This window comes from Girardinichthys multiradiatus, chromosome 5 (assembly GCF_021462225.1).
Source record: "Girardinichthys multiradiatus isolate DD_20200921_A chromosome 5, DD_fGirMul_XY1, whole genome shotgun sequence".
Classification (NCBI taxonomy): Eukaryota; Metazoa; Chordata; class Actinopteri; order Cyprinodontiformes; family Goodeidae; genus Girardinichthys; species Girardinichthys multiradiatus.
The window spans coordinates 45,372,385-45,396,636 of NC_061798.1; the positions used below are offsets into that span (position 1 = coordinate 45,372,385).

The window sequence follows — 24,252 nt, forward strand, 5'->3', positions numbered from 1 at the left end:
TAACTTTCTGTAAAGGCAGCCATTCTAATTGTTTAATAAAAATATTACTCATACAGCTGTATGTGGCTAAAGGACAATTAGAGCTGTTTACTCATCTGTACACATTCTAGGTATTAATTTAGACCTTTTTTAGCTTAAGTATTCATTAAAAAAATAACATAAAACAACAAAAAGAAAATAAATAAAATGGGAAATAAAACAAAATAGGTGTGGACATATGCTTAAAGGTATTATAATGACCGACATTTAAATATATAACCTGTTACAGATTTGCATTTAAGGAAAATTTTTTCCAGCTGGTGCCAAATGTTGTTAAGCTGGAAGTCTTATGATCCTCTGTTTAGAGCAAAGGGAAAACCAAACCCCAGCATGACTCCCGCATACAGAAAACCTTATAGAAGAGACAAAAAGGTAGGCAAAAATAGAAAAACAAGCACTTTCTGTTTTATTTTTTTCGGGGTTTTTGTGACAGTCACCAAATTTCTACTTTCAAGCTGCTGCGAGTAGTTGTGCTTTCACAACCTTTATTGCAGTTCATACTAAGAAACGTTTGTCTACTTGGTGCAGCTAAATCTTTGTGTAGTTAGAAGCTAGAGCTAACACGAATGAATTACATTTTTATTTCGAACATGTGAACAACAAATGTCAGTAAAAGACTTTTAATATAAACCAAACATCAACTAAAGCAGTAAAGATAAAATACTTATGCCTCCACTTTAAAATGTGTGTAAAAAGCAAATATGAAGAATTTAGAATTAAAATTATGGTTTCTATGCAACTGTAAGGAAATGTTGAATCTACTCCTGACATTATATTTTACCTCCAGGTTTCCAGCACATTTTCTTTTTTTTCTTTTTTTTTGCTGAATGACATCTGCTGCTTACCCATCAGTTAACTGTCAGATTTTTGTGCACTTAGTGGAGCTTTGGTCACACTGAAGTATAGTGTTTGTAGCAACTTTATGTACAGTCCATACACAGACCAAGAGCGATGCAAGTTAACCCTTCACAAGGGTAAAACAAGTGACTAAACGTCCAGTTCGTTAAATGAAAGACTAGATTAGTCCAGGTATTATGACAACGTTTAGATCTCAGAAAGAAAAGTTAGAAGCAGGAAATAACAAATGCGTGTGGAAAAGCCTGACCACACAGCGGACAACCAGATCCTGCTCTCAGCAGGAAATGTTTCTGTCTAAAGTAACTAAAGTTTGTCCTATTAGTCTTTCAGTTTCCAGCAGCTGTTCACCACAGTGACACGCATTACGATTTCTCACACATTAAAATATTAATGCCACTTTTGGACGCACCCATTTCAACCTGTTTGTGCACAACATTGTCGGTCTTGTATTTAAGAGAAGTCTTACTCTGAAAAATTCATGTCTTTGCTTTTAAACATTAGTAAAAAGATATTTAAAAAATAACCCAGTCTGGTGCATTAGCTTCCAATTCAACAGAATGAAAAAACTTTCAGTGGTGTTTTCTATCACTTTAACATGCATTCAATAACTGGAAACCAACCCCCAACAGTAATTACATGTTTTTAAGCGACTCTTCTGATTTTCTTTTTTTTGTTTTTGATTTACATAATTTCTGGTCTTTTAAAGGAGGCTATGACTGATTAATGTCCCCACAACATATTTAAAACAGGCGTACACACACACACTCACACATATACACACACAGAGACAGCTGATACCCTCCTCTGCCTCTGAGCTTCTTTGGTCACATACAGGAATGAAATTGTAGTCAGATGTCTCTCTAATTTAAACCAAACTTCATGTAAAGGCTCCAACCTGCTCCAGTTTGTTCAGTTTATCAGCTTTCTAGATCTACACAGAGTGAAACCTAACTTCAGTCTCCAGCTCACCGGCTTACAGGTCATGTGTTTGCTTTTAGTGAGAACGAGGCTGTTAACTGGATGAAATGTGCTTGTTTGGGCTGCCGCTCTGACGGAACCAGGGGAGTTGGGCGGCTGCAAAGTGGACAGCTTAATGTAAAAAGTCAAAACAATCAACTGCAATTAAATAATATGAGATCAGTTATTGGTGACAAATTTGCTGCTGTTTTGATTTTCAAGTTTCAAAACATTTCTTGCGATAAAATACAGAAACTTTGTTCATAATGACACATTCAGTCAATTAACTACCTCACTATAATCCACAATATATTTTTCCACTATACATGTGGGTTTCATTGATTTGAAATATTGCTTTTATGTGACTTGCCCTCTTGTTTGGGTTTTTACAGGGGAATTTAGAGAGCAGTTTGGGTTCTGTGGAGTCTATCTGCTGAATTTAATTAAGGTGTTACAGTAGCTGTGGCTTTTGGGGGAAAGAACCTGCCTAAATAGGAAAGCTTTATTGAGTTTGTGTCGCATAATTGAATTAAGACAGGAACTGCATTAGATCATCAGTGTCAAGTGCCGCAGTCTAAAAAGTGCTGTTTATTGCTGCCATTTGCAGCATAGACATGTTTATATTGGAAACTTCATGCTTTTTACTTCCATCAGAAGCTGAGAGGATGATGTTCTAGAGAAGCTTTTATTTTCATTGAGCACTTTACTCAGAAAGATTAGATTGTTGTGAAAGCAATTTGTTTTGGCGAACACATACAATGCCTTGCAAACGTATTCATACCGTTGGACTTTTCCATATTTTAGTTCAATTTAGTTAAATATTTGCAGTTAAAACCACAAACATCAGCGTATGTTTTGGGATGTGATAGACCAACTCAAAGTACTTCATAATTGTGATGTGGAAGGAAAACAAATACATGGTTTTCAAATATTTTCACAAATAGACACCTTTAAAAGGGTTTGCTGTGAATTTATATTCAGCCCCTTTTAGTTTGAAACCCCTAAATAAAGTCCAGTGCAATGAATTGCCTTGAGAATTTACCTATTTAATAAATAGTCCATCTGTGTCAAATTTAATCTCTATATAAATCCAGCTGTTCTGTGAAGCCCCCAGTGGGTTGTTAGTGAACATTAGTGGACAAACAGTTTTACAAAGACCAAGGAACACAGTGAAGGATGAGGGTAAAGTTGTAGAGATGTTTAAAGCACATAAGGTTATTAAACATTCTTCCAAGCCTTGAACATCTCACAGAGCTCTGTTCAATCTATCATCTTAAAAATACAAAGTTTGCAAAGACTGCAAACCTAGCAAGACATGACCCTCCACCCATACTGACAGACTGGGCAAGGTGAACATTAATCAGAGCAGCGGCCAAGAAGTTGATGGTAACTTTAGAGGAGCTGCAGGGATCTGTTGCTCAGCTAGTAAAATCTGTTGACAAGGCAGCTATTATACATGTACTCTGCCCTTGGAGAAAAGGGCAGGAAGTGAGCCATTTGTGGAGGCAAAGCCAATAAGTCCTGTTTACCACCACCATGTACAATATATGTGGAAGAAGGAACTTTGGTCATATTTGATCCTCTTTTAAATTTCTTCTTTTTCTTATGTTTTATTCATGTAAAGCATTTTGAGTTGTCTTGTTGCTGAGATGTGCTGTACAAATAAACTTACCTTACCTTGATCTACATGTCAGAAAACAAACACTGCACATCACCCTGAATACACTATCCCCATAGTGATACATGGTGCTAGCGGGAGCATCATGCTTGATCCTTTTCTTCAGCAGTGACCTGGGAACGAATAAGTGTTTATGATCAAATGGATGGCCCTAAATACAGGTCATTAGAGGTTGCTAAAGTCTCAATACTAAGGTGGAGGTTCACCTTTTAGCACCTCAACGATTGTGAACATTCCTCCAAAGCTCTGAAGGAATGGTTTAGATCAAGGTATAATCATGTGTTAGAATGGTCCAGACAAAATCCAGATAACAAAACCAATAATCTGTTGTGCTACCAGAAAACCTCTGTTCAGATGCTTCCCATCCAGCCTGACTGAGATTGAGCTATTTTCCAAAGGACAACATGCAAAATTCAGTTTCTGTAAAAAAATAAAATAAAAAAGATTACCCTAAATAACTTGCAGCTGGAAGTGGAGCGAAAGGTAGTTCTATAAATGATTGACTCCACTTTTCAGTTTTAAATTTTTTAAATATTTTGTAAACCGAGCATCATTTTCTTTAAGTGACGAAATCAAAAACGGTGCAAATCTGTTTATTTGGCCACGCGAGTGAAAGGGCCATTGTTTAGGTTTTGGAGCTGAATTGACCTCCAGCAGGTAAGGACGGGGTTAGAGACCCCCGTCCTGAGTTGTGAACCAGAACTGAACTTCAACTTGTTCTGCACACAGACTCACACTGGTGACCTTTACAATTTCCTCTGTTACATCCAATTCAGAGCTTTGACACTTTGACCAAATTTGACACTTTCACCAAATGTCTAAATAACAGTAATTAATTTTAGTTTACAGTCACATGTTCTATAACAAAACGTAATCTACCGTAAATGCATCTATGCAGCGTCACCAGATGGAGGGATTACAGATGATTTTGTGTTGTCATTCGCCCTGAAAGCTCGAACCAAAACAAAATTACACAGATTTCATGACTTTAGTCTGGGTCGCCCTGGCTTTTTGTTGTTCTGCCTGCCTGATGCAGAAACATCTGGATCCAGTAAAGGCCGTCATGGGGAGAAGGTTTCTAACAGAGTTGGGGGCTGAGTGCGGGAAATATCTGCATGTGAAGCAAAATGGATTAAAATCTTAAAGATGCAACACATAAGGATTAACATGAAATGGAAGAAATATGTATGTATGTATGAAGCTTTCACTCAAACTTATCTGATGACTGCTGTATTTAGCCCAAACAATTCATGAGAATTAGTTCAAACCTTTTGCTCCTCCTAGTGACTGTACGTTGGTACCACATGTGATTTAAAACAAAAGGTTTCTGTTTTTTCAGCAGAGTTTACCACACCTAGGGCCATCCTGACTGGCCATGACTGCGAGGTGACCTGTGTCAGCGTGTGTGCCGAGTTGGGTCTCGTCATCAGTGGCTGCAAAGGTGAGACAGTTTCTTCAAATCCATGTTCAGTTTGGCCATTTTAGGATGAGGCACAATCTGTGGTCTTATAAATACAACCTACTTGTACTCGTCGTCTTCCACTTCATCCGGGATCGGGTCGATGGGGCAGCAGATTCAGTAGAGACGCCCAGAGTTCCCTCTCACCAGACACCTCCTCCAGCTCCTCCAGGAGGAGCCTAAGGCGTTCCCAGGACACCCTGGAGGGACCCCTCCAGGGCTGTCCCCTGGGCCTCCTCCCGGTGGGATGTGCCTGGAACACCTCCCGAGGAAGGCATCCAGGAGGCATCCAATTCCCGATGCCCGAGCCACCACAACTGATTCCTCCCGAATGGCTGAGCTCCTCACCCTATCTCTAAGGGAGTGCCCGGTCCCCCTGCAGAGGAAGCTCATTTCAGGCCCTTGTATCCGGGATGTCATTCTTTCGGTCATGACACAAAGTTCATGCCCATAGGTGAGGGTAGGGATGTAGACCGACAGGTAAATCGAGAGCTTCGCTTTTCGGCTCAGCTCTCTCTTCACCACAACGGACTGACACAGAGCCCCCATTGCTGCTGCAACTGCACCAATCGATCTGTCAATTTCCGCTCCATTCTCGCCACACTCGTAAACAACTTGAACTCCTCCACTTGAGGCAGGAACTCCCCTCCAGCCTGAAGAGGGCAAGCCACCCTTTTCCGGTCGAGAACCATGGCCTCGGACTTGGGGGATGTCTTGTCTAGAGGACCATCTGCAAAAAGTAGAGACGAAATCCACTGGTCCCCAAACCAGACCCCCTCCGGCCCTTGGCTGCACCTAGAAATACAACCTACAGGTATCCTGTATAAAGACTAACTAATAATTCGCAGCCAATTGAGGCTTTATTTGATTATGTTGATGCAAAATGTTTTTATTATTTTTTTTTTTTTTTAACAAGAGATCAGCAGCTGAGAAAACTGCCCAATATCCCCCATCAAAAATTTCAGTTTCAGATTTTAGTTTCTCAACATTTTGAGTCTCTTTTGGATTTTCTTTCTTTTTCTGTTTTTTGTTTCTCTGACCCTCCAAGTATTTTAACTCCCTGTTTGAAACAGTTTAACCTATGGCTTCCTTTGAAAGTGGAGCAATGCTGCAAGGTGTGTTTTTGAGATTACTTAAAATTAATGGTAAATTAATGCCTCTCCTGAAAAAGACTTGATCTGGTTGGCATCATCATGTTTTATTCAAACACTTATTGCTTTTTGCCTTTAGGACTGAGAGAGAAACTACTGAAACTCTCAATGTAAAGTCAGTTTCATTTCAGTTCTGCCGTAAAATTGAGACCTCAAGTTCTTTTTAAAACAGTTTTCTGAAAGACGTTTTACTTCTGAATCAATTAAAACAAATTTGAGTGATTATTGTAAGTGACACTATTAAAGACTTTGTGTGTGTGTTTTGAAGAATAATGTGATGTTCTTGTTGCATCAGGCCTGAGACGTAAAAAGCATGAAAGTGCTTCATCAGTCTCAATGGGTTGATGGAGATCCAGTCTGTCTTTGACTGCTAGAAATTCACCTTTTTGCAAATCATGTATTTTAAAGGTGATGTGAAATGTTTGATAAGCATGTGTGTTTTTAAGCAAGCATCAATTTATGCATTTTTTGAATAGGAAGGTAGGATCTTTGAACTGTTTTATGGATATTATATAGTCACCATACACCTTTCACATTTATTGGCTTTCTGCAAAAAACCTTGAGATAAATTTGTATTTTTTTTTTTTTTCAGTAACAAAATGTTGCCCTTGAACATTTTCAAAGGTCCAATCTTAAATTTCATAATTTGAACTACATGTATTGTCACCCTACTATGCATCCCCCTTTTGCCAATAGAACAGCACTTCTGTTGTATTTAAAAAATTGGAACAAGCCAACAAAGGGATTTTTGACCATATTTTTGCAGAATCTCTCCACGTTGTCCAGAGTTTTGGGTCCCATATGCTCTCTTCCATCAGCTTACCCCGCAGCTTTTCTGTAGGATTTAGGTCTGAGGTGGTGACCATAGAAGAAGGTTGTGTCTTGAAGTGATTTGAATGTTTTTGATCATCATCCTGCTGAACAACCAAAAGAATAAAGATTTTTGGTGCACAAGATTTTTTAACCTTAAATGTCCTGGTACTCCAAGGAGTTCATGATGCCATCCCCTCTAACAAGATTCCCAGGCCCTTTGGAGGAAAAACAGGCCAATGGCATCACAGGTTCTCCACAGTGTGCCTGAGGTGCCTTTCCACATTCATCCTCTAGGGTATTTGTTATTGAAAAGGCCAATTTTTCTCTCATCTGACCAAAGCATATGGTTCCAAGTGTCTCATCTCTGTTTGCTATTGTAGGCTGAAAAAGGCATTAGTCATGATACTGTTTCAAAGAAATGAGCCAGACGTTTTTTTTTTTTTTTTTTTCAAATAATGCACACATAATTTTTTCTTTCCTCAAAAATGTTTAAATGACAAATCAAACCTGAATGTATAAATCAGTACCATATATGAAACCTCCTGATGTAACCTTTCTATCTTCTGTGTTTGTAGAGGGTCCTTGTCTGATCCATTCAATGAATGGAGATCTGCTTCGGACCCTCGAGGCTACTGAGAACTGCCTGCGGCCCCGACTCATCCAGTCCTCTACTGAGGGCCACTGCATGATTTATTACGACAAGGGACAGTTTTGTCTGTTCAGCGTTAATGGTAAACTGCTCAGACACATGCAAGTGGAAGACAGCATCAAGGTGAGGATATTCCCAGTCCTGCTCTAGTTTACACTTGAGAACGCAGTAACGTATGTACGTCTGCACCACATCTGGGCAGAAAGCCCTGCTGATTAAAGGCTCGATTTGGATCTGAGATGTGAGCGAGGTGAAGGTCAGAATGCCTCAGGACAAACTAAGACTTCACATCTCTCTCTGCCTGTTCAACTACATCCAGCAGAGGAAATGGCCCTTTTGATCCACGGCTCTGTTGTCAGGTCAAATTGCGACAGTAGTGGAAAACATTTCAGAGCAGTGGTCAGTCCTGGACTCCAACACCATTAACTACCCTCGAGCGCAGGATGACACATTCCCCACTGCCCACATTTCCTCCCTGGTGGCTAGAGTGACACAAGATAGCAGCTACCGCCTTTGGTTTCCAGGCCCTTTTGTTTCCGGTTTGGCCTGGGAAATGTAAGCTAGCTCTGACAGGCAGCTGCACGCCTGTTTCCTATTAAGAAACCTCTTGTGCCCGAGCTCCTAACCTGCCAAGCAGCCCACTCCTGCAAAGCCACAAATACACGGAAACACTGATTGAGCGCATTACTAGCTCTGTGAAAGTAGCAAGTGTTTAGTTTCGAGCTTTCCTATTTTTCCTCTGTGTGTTTAAAAGACACTAATGATGTTTTTAGATTTGCTTTGTAGTTTTCCCACACTTTCCTGCACAGATGAGGTTGGGGAACAATGTGGGCTGCAGCCGGTCTTGACGACGCTCCTCGGCTGTTGTAAATTCCCTCCACGTCAGATGGCATTAGGAAAATCCTTACATCTTGAATTCGGTCTGTGTGAGTCTTAGCTCCACCCTCCCGAACCAGCAGTAGTTAGTGCACTCATGTACATACCAGAATCAATCTTCTTTGCTCTCTGAGCCTCGGCACAGTATGACTCCAGGATAAATAACTGTTTGTCCTGGCCTGCAGTACGCACTTAGAAACGGAGAGTAAAAATGAATGCACTGTGACTTTATTGAGGTCTGGAGTCAGAGGCAGGATGACAGCCCAACAGTCGGCATCCTGCTCTAATAGCAGATTTGGGTGATGGAGGCCATGCTGAATAGATTACATTCTTTTAAGTTATAGCAAACTCAAGCAGTGTAACAATCCCTGCCGTTTTTTTAACCGCCTCTGTCAGTGTAACAGGAAGAGTAAGAGCACCATAAATTAAAGGTTTTACCTTCTCCAGCCCTGAATCAACCCCCTGATCTCTGAAATATGGGTATGAAGGCTGCACATGTTGCTACAGGGCTCATTTTTTTAGTCATCTGATCCGAGTCAGCCATCTTGGCCCCTACAGAGCCATCGGCCATCTTGTTTGGCCGCCCAGTGGCAAAGGACTGATTTATAATGTCTGTCTGCAGCCTCCTACCTGGCTCTGCTGACATGTCTGCCAGCTCTCCTGCTTCCTGCTGTGCTGCACTGAGGTCATAAACTCCACAACAGAATGCATAACAGTACATTAGGCTGCTACTTACTGCTCTGTTTGTTTTTAATGTTTATCGATTAACTCTGCAGTTGGTATGCAGACTTTACAAAGACACAAACAACGGTAATAGTCTTGTTAAAGAAGTTACAATTATTACAACTTAATACAAATATTTTATTAAATGAAGATCTTAAGAGAACGAGACCTTTCTTGCCCTTCTTAAACAGACTATTTACATCGTTTTGCTTTGCTAAATTCACCAACATCCAAAGCTGAGTAATAAAGCAAAGGGAAATTACCAAAAATGCATACAGTTCCCCACATCCGGGAGAGTTACGGTGTGGAAAAGCCCCAAAGAAGCGTACCACCCAGACTGTTGCATGCCCAGAGTGAAGCATGAGGGTGGATCAGTGATGGTTTGGGCTGCCATATCATGGCATTCCCTTGGCCCAATACTTGTGCTAGATGGGTGCGTCACTGCCAAGGACTACCGAACCATTCTTGAGGACCATGTGCATCCAATGGTTCAAACATTGTATCATGAAGGCGGTGCCGTGTATCAGGATGACAATGCACCAATACACACAGCAAGACTGGTGAAAGATTGGTTTGATGAACATGAAAGTGAAGTTGAACATCTCCCATGGCCTGCACAGTCACCAGATCTAAATATTATTGAGCCACTTTGGGGTGTTTTGGAGGAGCAAGTCAGGAAACGTTTTCCTCCACCAGTATCACGTCGTGACCTGGCCACTATCCTGCAAGAAGAATGGCTTAAAATCCCTCTGACCACTGTGCAGGACTTGTATATGTCATTCCCAAGACGAATTGACGCTGTATTGGACGCAAAAGGAGGCCCTACACCATACTAATAAATTATTGTGGTCTAAAACCAGGTGTTTCAGTTTCATTGTCCAATCCCTGTATATTTAACCATCTTTGTTGTCAAAACTGGTAGAGATAATTTAAAGTGGTTTGTTTCCAATCATAGACCCTAATTTTAAAACTAGTCTTCAGATTTTGCATAGAGCTGAGTTCATGGCTCATGAACTCTATTCCATCTTAACCTTAGCCTGCTTTATTAATTCCAAAACCAGTTTTGATCATTTTGGTGCCATTAATCCTGTTGGAACACACAGTTGTGTTTCAACCAGTTGACCCGAACTTTTCACTCTTGAGATGGAAGGAAATTGGTTAGGATTTTCAAGTATAACCTGAGACGTTCCAAAGCTCAAGTTATGATGAACCGGAAACTACTGGAACACCAGTGTCAGAGTTCACAGCAAAGCCAGTTTTACATTGCCCTAGACTGAGAGGGTGCTAAAGAAAAAAGAATCTGCTGCTGAAACACCATCCCTCTCAAGCTCTGCTAAAATTTGCAAACATTTCCTAAGAACCATCTAGCATGGTGGTGGCAGCATCATGCTCTGGGTTGGTATGAGGAGGAATAATTACATTTTTTTTTTTTTTACTTTAGTATGAATGTTTAACTATTCCTTAAACAGCTAGATGTTGGGTAACATTAGTAGCTGGGCTGGCCACTACCTCAGCCCTTTTAAAAATAATATGTACTATCCTTAGAAAGTGGGGGCGATACTGACCAAATTAAATAAAACCCACCAAGGCTGCTAAAAAGAGTCAAATATAAAGGCAAAATTTGACCAGAAATAAGAGAATATTCATTGTGCAGCTTAACTAAATATAATTGGAGATGTATTTAAACCCACATTAAATAAAAAAATGTGCATCCATTTTTTTATTTTTAATATTTTTAGTCCTATGTTGTTGAACTATTCCTCACAAAAAAAAAAACGGACAAAATCGAAGAACTTCATATTCATTATTAGTGTATGTAAACATCTGACCTATACTGTATGCTAGTAAAGCCAGCCCCTAACATTAGTTACGCTGGTACAACATAAAGAGATTAGGCTTCAAAATCAAATCTATCATAAAAATGCAAATAAAATTTGTACATTTCGCTGTGAAAAAAAAAATAAATAAATAAATAAAAAAGCCAAAATGACAAACTCAGTACTTTAAAACTGGGTTCTGCTGAACAAATTGGCTGGATTTACCTTTTTCTACACAATTTCCAAAATAAGTGAGCAGTGGCAGATCAAAATGTCAGACTTTTGAAAATTCATCAAAGGAAAACTAAACCTTGGACTCACTTATTAAAACAAAATCAAAGGGCTGGACATGCTGTTGCCTGATTATGTGCTGCTACAAAGTTAGTTTCTTTATCATCTGGTACAAAGCAGGGATTTCTTTGCTTCGGTGTCATCTGTTTTCACACATGTTGAGATGTATTTTAGGTGTTTGACGGAGTGAAATAAAGTTGTTCTATGCTGTTAAATCTTGATAGGGCCTCTTCATTCAGTTATTTGCTGTTCCAGGCCACCTACAGGTTAGATTTATTATTGCTGCTCGTCACTCTAAAACTTAAAAAACAAAGATGTACAAGTGTTTTTTTATACAAATCATTTCCGACTTTTTCACCCTGGCTGAGGGCTTGTTTTTGTTTTCATACCAAATCAACTTCCTGAAACTGACTCTTTCCAGCTTAAAGTTTCCTTTTTTCCCCCATTAAACTCGAGCCTAATTCAACACACATGCCGCTGATGACTGAAGTGCTGAATCACTGCACAAAAAAGCATCCGCAGCTGAAAGAAGTCCTAACTTCGTCATAAAACCGCAAACGACAAAAGCTCTTAGTGTCGTCTGTTGCTTTCAGAACGCACATTCTGCCTCATCATTTCATCAGCTACGGTTACTCGCTGATTGATGCTACTGACTGTTTGAGTTTCAGCTTCCACTATGTACCGTGCCCTTAATAGTCTCCAGCACAACTTGATTTGTGTTCATCCGATTCCTGAGGGAGCCGTTGGGCTGCTGCAGTTTGCAAGAAAAGCAGATGAGAAGAGTAAATCTCAGAGTTCTGCTGTTGGGAGACATCTTTAGTTGAGTGTATGAGTCTGTGTACACAATGTGGGATTATTCATTGGATCAGAACACTTCTAAGTGTGACGTTTACCTCCTCATCACTGAAGTTCTGATCATGCTTTATCAGACGTATTTACAGTTAAAGCCTGACATTTAAATACACTGTATAGAAACACAGTTTAACTCTTTTCTTTGCTCTCTGACGTCCAATCAGACAACATTTTTCTGTTTTTGGCCTGTTAGGATTAATTAAATAGTTTCTTTTGGTATTGTTGGGATTGTTACTTTTACTAGTTTTTCTTTATTCGTTTCATGAGCAGCAATATATATCAAGGTTTTAGATAAATACAGTTGCTGTGTGCTGTTCAGCGATAAAATTGCGCTACTTAATGTAACAGGTGTTCTGACGTTCAATAATTAAGTTCTTTGTTCATTTTGTTTTGGGTTTGTTTCACTGTTTATTTCCAGAGCAGTACTTGTGTTTGTGGGGCATTGACAGCAATCATGTGCTGTCTCAGCCATATAGGCTATTGCTGAAAAAGACTACATCCAATTTTCAAATACTTTTTATCATCACTCTTATTGTAATTGCAATATATACCATAATAAATTAAGATAAACGTTTTTGTCCATATGGCCCATCCCTGGTTTACATACGTTTATTTTATAGAACTGCCTTTTAAACTGCATGATTTGGGTCAGATGTTCTGGGTATCCATCCACAAGCTTCTCACAATAGTTTTCTGGAATTTCGGCCCATTCCTCGTGACAGAAGATGCAGCTGAGTCAAGGTTGTTAGGCTGCCTTGCTTGGGATGGCTACGCCACATGATTCACGTTCTTGGCCTGGCACTACTTTGTAACTGACAGTGTGATTATGGATACTGTCCACATTGAAGACCCATTTGTGTTCTCAGGCTTTTAAGTTTCCCCCTTTTTCTCCTGAATACGATGGTCATTATGCCCCAAACACTTGAATTTTACTTTCATCCAACTACAGGACATGTCTCCAGAAATGTGTCTTTGTCTCTGAGGGAATTTGAAAGTGTGCCTGGCTTTTTCATGTTGGTCTTGGAGTATTGGCTTCCTCCTCGCTGAGTGGCATATAACTTTTTAAAAAGATGAGCGTGGCCCCTTCAGGCATGTGGAAATTGAATCCAAGGATCAACCAGCCTTGTGGAGATCTGCAATTCCCTCTTTTATTTTGGCTTATTTGCTTTAATTTTGCTTTGATGTCACACAAGAAAGCAACGTGTTTGAGGCGTGTCTTGAAAAACACCCATGTGTGCCTCTAGTCAACTCAGAAGTTGTGAATAAACCTATGAGCAGCTTACAAAGCTGTGACATCATCATCTGGACTTTTCTAAATTGTAATCTTAGTTTATAAAACTTGTGACTTTGAAGAAAGTAATAAAAATCCTAAATATGGTGTATTCTCTCCATGTTCTGGGATTTAGTGGATAGAAATAATTTTGGTTATCCTAAATAACATAAATCCTAAAAATCATTGAAATCAGTAACATACCTGAGGCAGTGTGTAGAAGAATAATCATCTGATTATCTCTCTATGGCAGGCCATGCTTCTGAGTCGAGATGGTCAGTATTTGCTGACAGGTGGAGATGGAGGAGTTGTGTCTGTCTGGCAGGTCTCTGACCTCAAACAGCTCTTCGCCTATCCTGGCTGTGACGCAGGGATCCGCTCCATGGCGATGTCACATGATCAACGGTAAGGCTTACATCCAGAGAAACCATAGCCTTGTTCACGGCAGCGTAGGTAGTAATGCCACAGAGAAAAAAACAGCAAGACTGAAGGCTTTAGGTTAATGAAGAATATTCATTGCTCAGAGGCATACATTACAGATGTATAGTGTATGTATATACAGTAGATAGCAGCTCCAGCCTTCTAAGAATTAGCACAATTTCAGTCTCACTTTTGATCAATTTAAAATAAGTAGATATTATCTGAATACTGCACAAGCAGGAAGAAGTATTATGATGTGGGGCTGCTTCGGTCGTAAATCTCTGGATTTAGCAATTCTTACAAGGCAATAATTAGTCAAGATTCAATTCTGTAGACATCTTTAAAAAACCTCCACTTTTATGACCCAATAAAAAAACTGAATTGCATAAATACCCAGCATGCTGCGTTCATGCCGTCCAACATGAAGCCAACATATCCAGGCAGCGAGGCAGCCAGGATGACTTTGAGCACACAATCCTTCATTCATGCCCACAAACACTAATCTGTTGGGAATAACATAACTTAAATCAACACTGAAGAATGGGGTATTTAGACAGATTATACGTAGACATTGCATAAAATTATACAGACCAGCTAAAAACAGCCTTTCCTCTGTCTTTATTCGTTTCCAAATGACTTTTCTTGCAAGTTAGAAAAATTAGAAGTTACAGGCCACAGATTACTGGCTACTCTAAACAGAAAGAAAGGTTTTGAAATTGCACAAGCTTTTTGAAAGAATGCCAGTGTTTGCTGCAGTCAAAGCTCAGCCTGGTTCAATAAAATGTTTTTTTTTTGTTTTATGAAACGGAGCGGCTTGATGAAGCCGTTAGCTGCTTCATGCATCAAAGCTTGTCTTAAAATCAGCCGTTACTCGTGAATAAGTAGAGCGGAGTAAAAATAATTTCCCTGAAAGATGCAGCATGAAAACAAGTCAATCCCTAAATGATCCCTAAACCTATATGCAGATCAATTATTTTCACATTCGCAATGAAAACACCTCCTGATGTCTCCGCCCTCCTCCTCAGGTGCATCATCACCGGCATGGCGTCTGGAAGCATCGTCCTCTTCTACAACGACTTCAACAGGTGGCATCATGAGTATCAGACCAGATATTGAGGTTAAAACTGCAGCAGCTCCAGCTGAGGAAGCAGTAATGATGTCCTGGTGTGAACTCTTATTAAAGGCACTGTTCTGTCTACAGCCTCATGCTCTGAATGTATCTTAGTGAAATGAGAAAAAGAATCGGTTTTGCGTGAGTAAAAGCAACACACTATTTTTAAAAAGGGCATTGCTATATTTTGTAGATCAGATAGAAAACGTTTCTTATAAGTCTTAAGGTGGGGGGGTTCTGTAACTGTTTGGGTCAAAATAATCTATTTTTAGCTGTAAGAGTCTATTTTCATCTCCTCCAGGAAAGGAAAGTGGGACATGTGAGGAGTTAGGCTTTAAATTCCAAATATTTATGTATTTTGGGTCGAGTGATTCATGTTGGTGTGTGTTTGGGAATAATTATGGAGCTATACTTCACTTAAACATGCTTTTTCTTATTTTGGAAAACACAGCAAGTAGATATGAAATGTTCAAATAAAAAAATTTTTAAAATGTACTTGAAGAAAGATGATTTAAGAGGAAAAACCCATTTATATTGATATCTATATACAAGCCCTCCTTATTTAAGACGTCTACGCCCTCCGTACCTCTGTGCTTGCTTTGAGATTATGTTTATGTGCAGGACTGATGTTCAGCATTTTTCAATTTAATATGCCCAAGATCCAAACCCTCCGTGCATCAGCGACTAAACACGTCTGTTTTAGTTTAAAGAATAATTTCTTTCACATTTCTTCTCTAAACGACTGAATAAGTAGTGAAATTGTTTTTCTAAAACTTTAAATGTCTCAGCCAGTCTGAAAGTCCTCTCTGAGTTTGGTCTCTAAAGCAACAAAGGTCAGCATGAGATGTGCAATGAAAGGAAGGACTTTTCCATTTGTTTTTTTTTTAATCATCTTCATTAATATACAGAATGACTATTTCAAAGGGTTGTCCAGCACCAAATTCTGTTCAGATAAATCTTCTCTTGAACAGTTACCCACCTACAGTATATCTGATTAAGGAAACATTCTGTGCTTCTGTGTTTGTCTTTCTGATTATGTGGGAATGATGTATAACTTTTTTTTTTTTTTTTTTTTTTTGCAAATATTTGGAGTGTTTTTGTTGAGTTCTGACATTAAAAATGAGTTTTATTACTTGAATTAACCTGAATGTTTTATTTCTCGTATGGTTTGACGAGAGCTGCACAGCACCCTCTAGTGGTTAATATGTGATCTCACACAATAATACACAGTTCAGCAAAATAAAGAAGAAATCAGTGATTTATTAATAAGAACTAGGTTGATTTTGGTTTTAGCTTATTGATCTTCTAACAGCACACAATCCAGTAAAGTCCCTTCTGAGTACAAAAACAGACACTAAAATGGCTTTGTTTAATGAAGGGCCTAAACACTTAAAGTTAAAGATGCATTATTGAAGATGTGAGATGCAAAACATGGAGCATTATTTTCTGAGAAAATAACACCATCAGTCAAGTTAATCCAAAGAACTAAAAATGATTTGTTGGATAGACTGGTGTTGATTGGTTTTGTGGAAATGTGTGTTCTGTCTGCATTAAGTGCAACTCCAGTGCAGCCTTGTTTGTTTTCTACAAGATATTCTTTTATGTTCTGCATTCGCCTAATGCACCGATGAAACGCACGGGCACAAACAAACCTTTAACGCTTTGGCTGATCACAAACACAGTATCTGAGCGAGTGTATGAGTTAGTTACTCAGATCTATACTGCCATCTGCAGATCAGTGGGATGGTTTTGAACTAGATTTCTCCTTCCCCCAGCCACATGCTAAACTGTTTTTCGGTAAGGTATTGACCCCCAAGCTGCTGGCTGCATGTTGGTGTGTGAACATTGTGTGGACAGGCGACTGTAACCTGAAGAGCAAAAAAACCATTTGAGCAGTCAGTGTTTCTAAAAAAGCTATACAGGTCCAGACCGTTTAGCCGTTACATTTACAAATAAAAACTCATTACAGTGGATATAAAAAGTATTCACATGGTTAACATGCCAGATTTGTGATGTAAAACATTTTATTCTGCGCAACTAAAACAAACTACCCTAAAATTTAACAAAAATGTGGGCACACTTATAGGTTTTGCACCCACATAGACTAATATTTGGAACTGTTCATCCCTCCACCGTGACCAAGGTAAATAGGTGTACCGCCACTGATTTAAAATCAATTTTAATCTCTTCAGGTATAGAAGGATGTCCACATAAATGCAACCACATTTTTTGTTTGGGTTTCCCCCTGAGAGATTTTGAGTTGTTAAAGGTTATGTGGAAAAATTACAGAAGTGATTCATATTGGTCATATTGTTTTACATCATAAAAACCTTCCATTTTAACAGGGTGGTGTAGACTTTTTTTTTTGGATCCACTGTACTTCCATCCACTGGTGTGTGGATTTGCAAAGAGGTCCAGTTGCCTAACACTAGAGGACGCTGTGAAATTCTGCTAATGACATTTGATCCAACTGTCCCTTTAGCGGTAGTAATTTAATGAACATAAAACTTTGACATTAGAGGGAACGTAGTGATTTTCCTGGTTTTGTATTATAAACACACACACAATACTATTTAATTAAAGTCTTTTAATTAATGTGATGTCTATATTTGCTTTTTCATGTGTTTTGTGAAGCACTTTGTGATTTATATCTGTGCTATACAAATAAAATGTTACTTACTACCCATTAAAAAAAGGCAGAGTATTATTAGTAAGCTGACGGTAATAACTTTGACTTGAATCATTTCGTTCCACCAGAAGTATGCTTTGATACATAAATGAGGATCTTGTGATGCCTTTTTTTCTGCAAGATTCAAAATGAATACCTCCATCAATGAACCTTCGCACATTTCTTTTCCCATTCATGGTCGATGTTTCGTACGTTACATGTTTACACTAATAGTTTAGATATGTTGTCCTTAGAAAGAAATTCAGATTAAATCTAAACTTGAATCACCAGGTCAGACCTCAAAGAAACCCAGATATCAGTAAAAGCCTGAACGTTGCATCTCTTATTTTTGATAAAACGCACAAAATCAGAAGCCATTCAAAGCAGATTTCTTTATTGACTACTTAACCAGTATTAACCAGTGAACTGCAGCGTTACTTTGTCCACATTCTATATGAAAACAATTCAATTGAATTGTAACTGTTATTAAGCAGGAAGGCTGAACTATTGATAGCAAGTTTGAAGTGAGGTTGCAATACTCTGGAACGTCTATCGGGAACAAGCAGCATAATATCTGCTAAAGCAACAACAGGTCATTATGACTTTTTTCCTAAACTAAATAAACCGGCTACAGGAAAACAAAGAGGGCTTCATAGAAATGCTCACTGATAAGGTACAGTAATATTTCTTCAACAGGCAAACAAACTTAATAAATAAACATTTTGTACATTCAGACTCCTCAGTCTTACATGAAGCATCTGGATGAGTTGGAGCAGGAATCCTGCAGCCACCACAGTCTCTCGCTCAGTTCACAGCTGCTAAGAAACACACGATTCGATGGTTTATCCCCTTAATCCATGACATGCTGCGTTGGCCTATCTGGACTCGGGATTTCAGATTTGCTCCAGAAGTTCTTCAGCTAGTAGAAGGCGGGAAGGAGGAGGAGGTGTGGAAGGAGGAGAGGGGAACAGGGTTGGATGGACAGAAGAAGGAGAGTTGGGCTCTTGTTTTGATGGGAAGAAAACAAAAGGCTGTATTGGGGAGACTGGGAATGGAGACAGTTGTTTGGTGGGAGAGGTAGGGCCTGGGGCAGAATTGTTGGCTGATGATAGGGAGGGGCATGAAACGGTTGATGAGGGAACTGTGGTAGAGAAAACATGAAGAGCTGAGGGTGAGGAGGGATCTAAATATATGCAAGGAGTCAGAAAGAGTGATGAAGGAGGTGTCTCTTTTTCTGGAGGGGAGGAAATAACAGAAGCTTCAGCAGAGGGGGCAAGCAAATGTGCAGGAATAGAAAGTGGCTGATCAAACTCGGCAGATCCTGCCCTCTGAGTCTCCTCAGGAGGAGCAGTCATGGTTGGACAAACTGGCTCACTAGAGTTTGGATCTTCATCACTTGATACTTGTCTAGCTGGTTCGTTTGGGAGAGCAGATGAGATGTTCTCTACTCGTAAGCTTGGCTCCATTTGTGGTCCCAAACAGCTACGAGAATAGAGCTGTAGGGTCTCCTTATCTAGAGCCGTGTTCTGCAAAAACAAATTGAGAAACCATAAGTTCCTCTAGTAAACAGATTCAGATATTGTCAGTGAGTTTACTTCAAAATCAGGAAAGAAATCCTTGACATTTCCTAAATGTTTTAACCCCAAACATTTTCTTTCTTAGCTTTTCATTTCTAAACTTTATTGAGTAAATGGAAATGGACACAAATAGCAGAAAATGTGACAAGTTGGTATCATTTTGCAATAATATTACACCTTGAACCTTTTCATATTTTGTCCGTTACAGCCAAAACCTTTATTGCCTTTTTTTTTTTATCTTACGCAACCAATAGTAGAGCACAATTGTGAAGTGTAAGAAAATGATGCCTCTATTTTATAAGTTGTTTTAAGTGTACCATACATGTGTGTTAAGCCCCCCTAAATACATACATACAGCATAACCAAACCCCTTTAAAGTCACCTAATTGGTAAACAGGGTCCACCTGCGTGTAATTGAATCTCAGTATAAATCCAGGTTCTCTGTGAAGGCTTCAGAGGCTTGTTAAAGAACATTAAGAGACCAAGAAGCACAGCAGACAGGTTCTGGGAGAAAGTTGTGAAGAAGTTTAAAGCATGGTTAGGTTACAGAAAAATATCATCTCACAAAGCTTTGTTCAATCCATCGTCTGATAATAAGAGTACGACACAACTCCAAATCTACCAAGGCATCTGCCGTCCATCTAAACCGACAGGTCATGTCAGCTTGATCATAGTAGCAAACAGAAGGCCCATGGCAACTCTGGATGAGCAGCAGAAATCCATCGCTCAGGTGGGAGAATCTGAACGACACGGTAACTAGTAGTTGTAGCAATCCACGAAATCAGCCTTTATAGGCGAGGAGAAATTATTAAAAGAAAGCAATAAGTGCCGCGTAAAGCTGTGAAGGAAACGTAGCAAACAAGTGGAAGAAGGTGCTCTGGTAGGAAGAGACCAAAACTGAACATTTTTGGCCTACATACAAAACACTGTGTGTTGGAATACTAACGCTACACATCACCCTGAACAAACTGTTCCCGTGGTGGTGGCAGCATTATGCTGTGGGAATGCTTTTCTTCAGCAGGAACAGGAACGCTTGTCAGTTTGTAGTTATGAGGAAGATGAATGCAGCTAAATACAAGGCAATCCTGGAAGAAAACCAGTCACCAGAACCATAAACACAACCAGAGCTACAACTGTGCAGTTTAGATCACAGCTTGTTTGTGTTAGAATGACACAAAGTCATGACTTAAATTCAAAGTTTGTGGCATGACTTGGGAATTAAGTCAAAAGGCCTTAGAGATGCACTCCAAAAAGTAGACATGAAGGTTGGTGAAGCATTGAAGCTTTCCATACAATTGGTCCACTCATGAGCCGAAGCTCCATGATGCTTCATTTGTTTTATTGAGCCATCCAGTGGACCATAAATGTCAAACATGTTTGTGATGGCATGAATTTGGTGTGCAAATTCATGTCGTTTCATTCATTTATTTATTCAATATAAATTGAATAAATAAATGAATGATGTTGTGATGCCAATACATGAATTCTGAATATGATCATAATCTGTCTTTGATACAATGGATCAAATGGGTAAGTGGACAAAAGGGGAGAGGGTTGTGATGTCAATGTGCTTGTTACCAGGGACCACATTTGATTTAAAAATAACTTTTCCACTGTGCTGGGCTTCAGGCAGTTTTTCTTTTTAGTGATGATTTCGCCTGCTTTAGTAAATACTCTTTCACAGGGCACACATGAATGGAAGGGGGTGGGGGGGTTGTCAGAAAAGCAACAGCAAGTTTGTACGGGTTGGAAATCAGCAGCGTTTTGCTGCCCTTTTTATTTTGAATCGCGCAAACGGGCGAGCCAGTTCTTGAATCAGTCACATGCGTCATCAACAAGCCACGATGCGCTTGGTTGTAAAAAAAAAAAAAAAAAGATTTGCAAAACATGTTTCATTTTATTTCCGCTTCACACTTATGCACTACTTTGTGGTGGTTTATCACATAAAATCCCAAAATGTACAATAAAGTTTATTATTGTAATAATTCTGCAAAGCAATTTATAGTTGGATGGAAATTTATTTTTCTTAGTACAGATTTCTAGTTTTTCTTTTCAGATCAAAGCAATTTTAATAGACAAGATAACCTGAACAAATATAGATGTTTTGTGTTTTCATTGTCAGTCAGTCAGTCATTTTCTACCGCTTATTCCATAGTGGGTCGCGGGGGAGCTGGTGCCTATCTCCAGCAGTCTATGGGCGAGAGGCAGGGTACACCCTGGACAGATCGCCAGTCCATCACAGGGCAACACACAAACAACCATGCACACACTCATTCATACACCTAAGGGAAATTTAGAGTTACCAATTAACCTAACAGGCATGTCTTTGGACTGTGGGAGGAAGCCAGAGTACCTGGTGAGAACCCACGCATGCACGGGGAGAACATGCAAACTCCATGCAGAAAGACCCAAGGCTGGGAATCAAACCCAGGACCTTCTTGCTGCAAGGCAACAGTGCTACCAACTGCGCCACCGTGCGTGTGTTTTCATTGATTTAAAAAAAATATATTCAATCCAACCTGGCACCTATCCAATCCAGTTGAATTAAAATAAAACAATTCTGCAGAGAAGAGTGGCTTGGCGGCCCTTTATAAGTTTTAGGGCCCAGTTAATTGTTTCGCATACAGCCAGGTTGGTTGTGATAGCATTTTCCCCTAAATTTCATTCATCATTTAAGAACAGTTTTTTGTATTTACTTACAATTTGTCTGATGATCTAAAACATTTATATGCAACTCAAAATTAAACAGTAAATCTGTATGGGTGCAACGGCAAAATGAGATTATTGATTACCTTTTCATTCAGTCAGTTGCTGTGTCATTTTTTATGACATAAAATAATGTTCCACAGATTTAAAACAATAAAATATGACATTGTTCATTCTGTTTTTACTGAATCGCAGCCGCAGAACAGGAGAGGTTAGGTGTTCTTACGTACCATTGCCTTCAGGCTAATTCAGAGGGATGAAATGCAGGGAAAGAGAAAGAAGCAAAAAGGGACAGAAACTAGTCTTACTGACAGCGTAACAAAAAAAAAACAACAACAAAGCAAGCATGATGGACAGAGGAGAAATTTGTTCCAGCTTAGTGCTGCTTTAACATTTCGATTCCAAAACAACTGACTAAAACTAAGCAGGAACACATTTTCAAAAAACATTAGATGATGGTGAAAGCCAAGCTGTGTTTCAAAGTAGGTCTGACTTGATTTTCTAATGAAGTTTAGTGTTGTTAGTAAAGGCCAGTCACATCCAATGAATGATTTGTGGCTTTACTAACTTTTTCTACAAGAAATGCATAAAAGTTTTCTATAAAATGTGCAAAAAAGAAAATATCCATGTAATAAGGCGAATTTGCATCCATCTGTGCCAAGTATTACAAGGCCACTTCAGTGCAGTTACAGTTTTTGTCCTCAAGGTGGCCACAATATACCAATAATTTAAAACAAGCACACAACCTAAGCCTGCTAACTCATTATAGTGAGGGAAACAAATCACACCATTCATGTAAGCTGATTAAACGGAGATGCCCTTTGTTGGAGGTTGTGTTAGAAATGGTGTAAATTGCAAGTGAAGGAGCAAAGTGACAAATGGGACACGTCCCACATCAGTGGAATAGTGGCAGAAGTTACTGAAGCTGCCAAAGATGTGGACCCACGATCCAAAGAATGTCACAGGAAGGGAGGGTGAGAAGTGGGTGATGGGTAAAAAGACAATGCAGAGGAAGGCGGGAGTTAGGATGAGGAACGTGAAAGGGGCTGGAAGTGCAGGAAGAGGTGAAATGTGTACCAGGCTTTGAGTTCCAGATGTCCCCTGTAGTCCTGGATCAGGTGTGAGTGAGGATGAGGGAGGAAGAGGAGGAGGATGGAGATGAGGAACTGTAGGTTCAGCCTGAATTTATACCTCACTGTCAAATGAGATTCACAACAAAATGAGTCTAATTATGTCAAACAAATTTTCAGTGTACATGAGTTTGATAGAATGATCAGATAAGAGGAAAGAGGAGGACATTCAGGACAGAAAGGAGGAATAACGATGATTTTTTTCCATGTTTTCATCCCTAAACTCCTGCCTGACATGTTCACAGCAGCAGAGGTTGTTTGGGTCTGTTTGGATGATGAGGAAAAAAAATGTTATCCAAGTAAATCTTTGAAATCGGGGTCAAACATTCACCGTCCTTCATCAGCTGCATGTCAGCTCTGATAAAACCTGTGCCAAAGCTTAAGTACAGTTAGAAGATTTTATTTTTAGTACATGTAGAAACGGCTTTACCAATATTGTCAACATGTTTGGTTTGAGAATGCATTCAGCAGCTTACCATGATGATGGACACTCCAGCTGTGGTGCTGTTCTGCTTTGGTGCGGTGTTGAAGTGCGTCTTCAGTTTACCTGAAACCTCTGTCTTCATGTTGTTCTCCATCACTGCATCGTCCTGCGTGCAGCAGAGAGGCTGCCTTTAGTCACAGAAACTCTGTTTCAGGCTGTATTCGTATGCATTAAGAAAGGCTCAAATGGTTGTTTGGGAGTACCGTGACCCAGGGGTGTGAGAGGACATCTTTCGCTGTATATCGAGCCTCTGCGTTCACCAGCAGCATCTTTCTGATCAGATCCTGGATGGAAACCATAGCGACAGTTTAGCTCAGATCTAAAAATGTGAGTTACAGAAATGATTTACCACTGGGGACATTTTTCTAACTGCATCCAACATACCTACCATGTGCTGTAAATGCAATTTGTGAAGAACTTCGGTTTAACTCCTGCTTGTTTTGTACATTTTTTAAATATTAATAGAGATGCACAGAAAATCAGCAGATACCCCATATTTTCACAGTTTGAGCTCATTAGCCGTATTTAGCATTAGTCTGTTCTGCACAGAATGCAGAGATTGGTTTGCTGTATGGGTGAATTTTGTCATAAATCACAATTAACAGCAAAAGAGGAAAACAAATTGAAAATCAGACTTCTGTTTCTGTTTTATAGAGTGTTTAGTTACAGTGAAACTCTGCAAAATTGGGTTGTTTACTCACCCTCTTGTCCTCGTGTCTGTAT

At 39.4% G+C, this 24,252-nt stretch overlaps 2 protein-coding genes across 12 annotated transcripts in view; one reads left to right on the forward strand and one right to left on the reverse strand.

Annotated features, from left to right (window-relative positions):
- The window catches only part of lrba (LPS responsive beige-like anchor protein), a 255,966-nt gene extending 239,864 nt beyond the window's left edge, over positions 1 to 16,102 (forward strand). For 6 of the 8 annotated variants that reach the window (XM_047366561.1, XM_047366565.1, XM_047366564.1 and 3 more), the window contains 4 exons: positions 4,872 to 4,973; positions 7,531 to 7,727; positions 13,687 to 13,838; positions 14,879 to 16,102. In XM_047366561.1, the coding sequence (XP_047222517.1) occupies positions 4,872 to 4,973; positions 7,531 to 7,727; positions 13,687 to 13,838; positions 14,879 to 14,969 (542 nt within the window). In that variant the 3' untranslated portion in view covers positions 14,970 to 16,102. The remainder of the gene's footprint in view (positions 1 to 4,871; positions 4,974 to 7,530; positions 7,728 to 13,686; positions 13,839 to 14,878) is intronic. The other 2 variants (XM_047366563.1, XM_047366569.1) reach the window with 1 other exon arrangement.
- Positions 16,103 to 18,009: 1,907 nt separating this feature from the next.
- Positions 18,010 to 24,252, reverse strand: part of dclk2a (doublecortin-like kinase 2a) — a 45,584-nt gene continuing 39,341 nt past the window's right edge. For 2 of the 4 annotated variants that reach the window (XM_047365678.1, XM_047365677.1), the window contains exons 15-17: positions 23,733 to 23,813; positions 23,522 to 23,635; positions 18,010 to 19,158 (exon numbers count right to left, since the gene is read on the reverse strand). In XM_047365678.1, the coding sequence (XP_047221634.1) occupies positions 18,526 to 19,158; positions 23,522 to 23,635; positions 23,733 to 23,813 (828 nt within the window). In that variant the 3' untranslated portion in view covers positions 18,010 to 18,525. Of the gene's footprint in view, positions 19,159 to 22,145; positions 22,159 to 22,992; positions 23,111 to 23,521; positions 23,636 to 23,732; positions 23,814 to 24,252 lie in introns of all 4 variants that reach the window. The other 2 variants (XM_047365679.1, XR_007038326.1) reach the window with 2 other exon arrangements.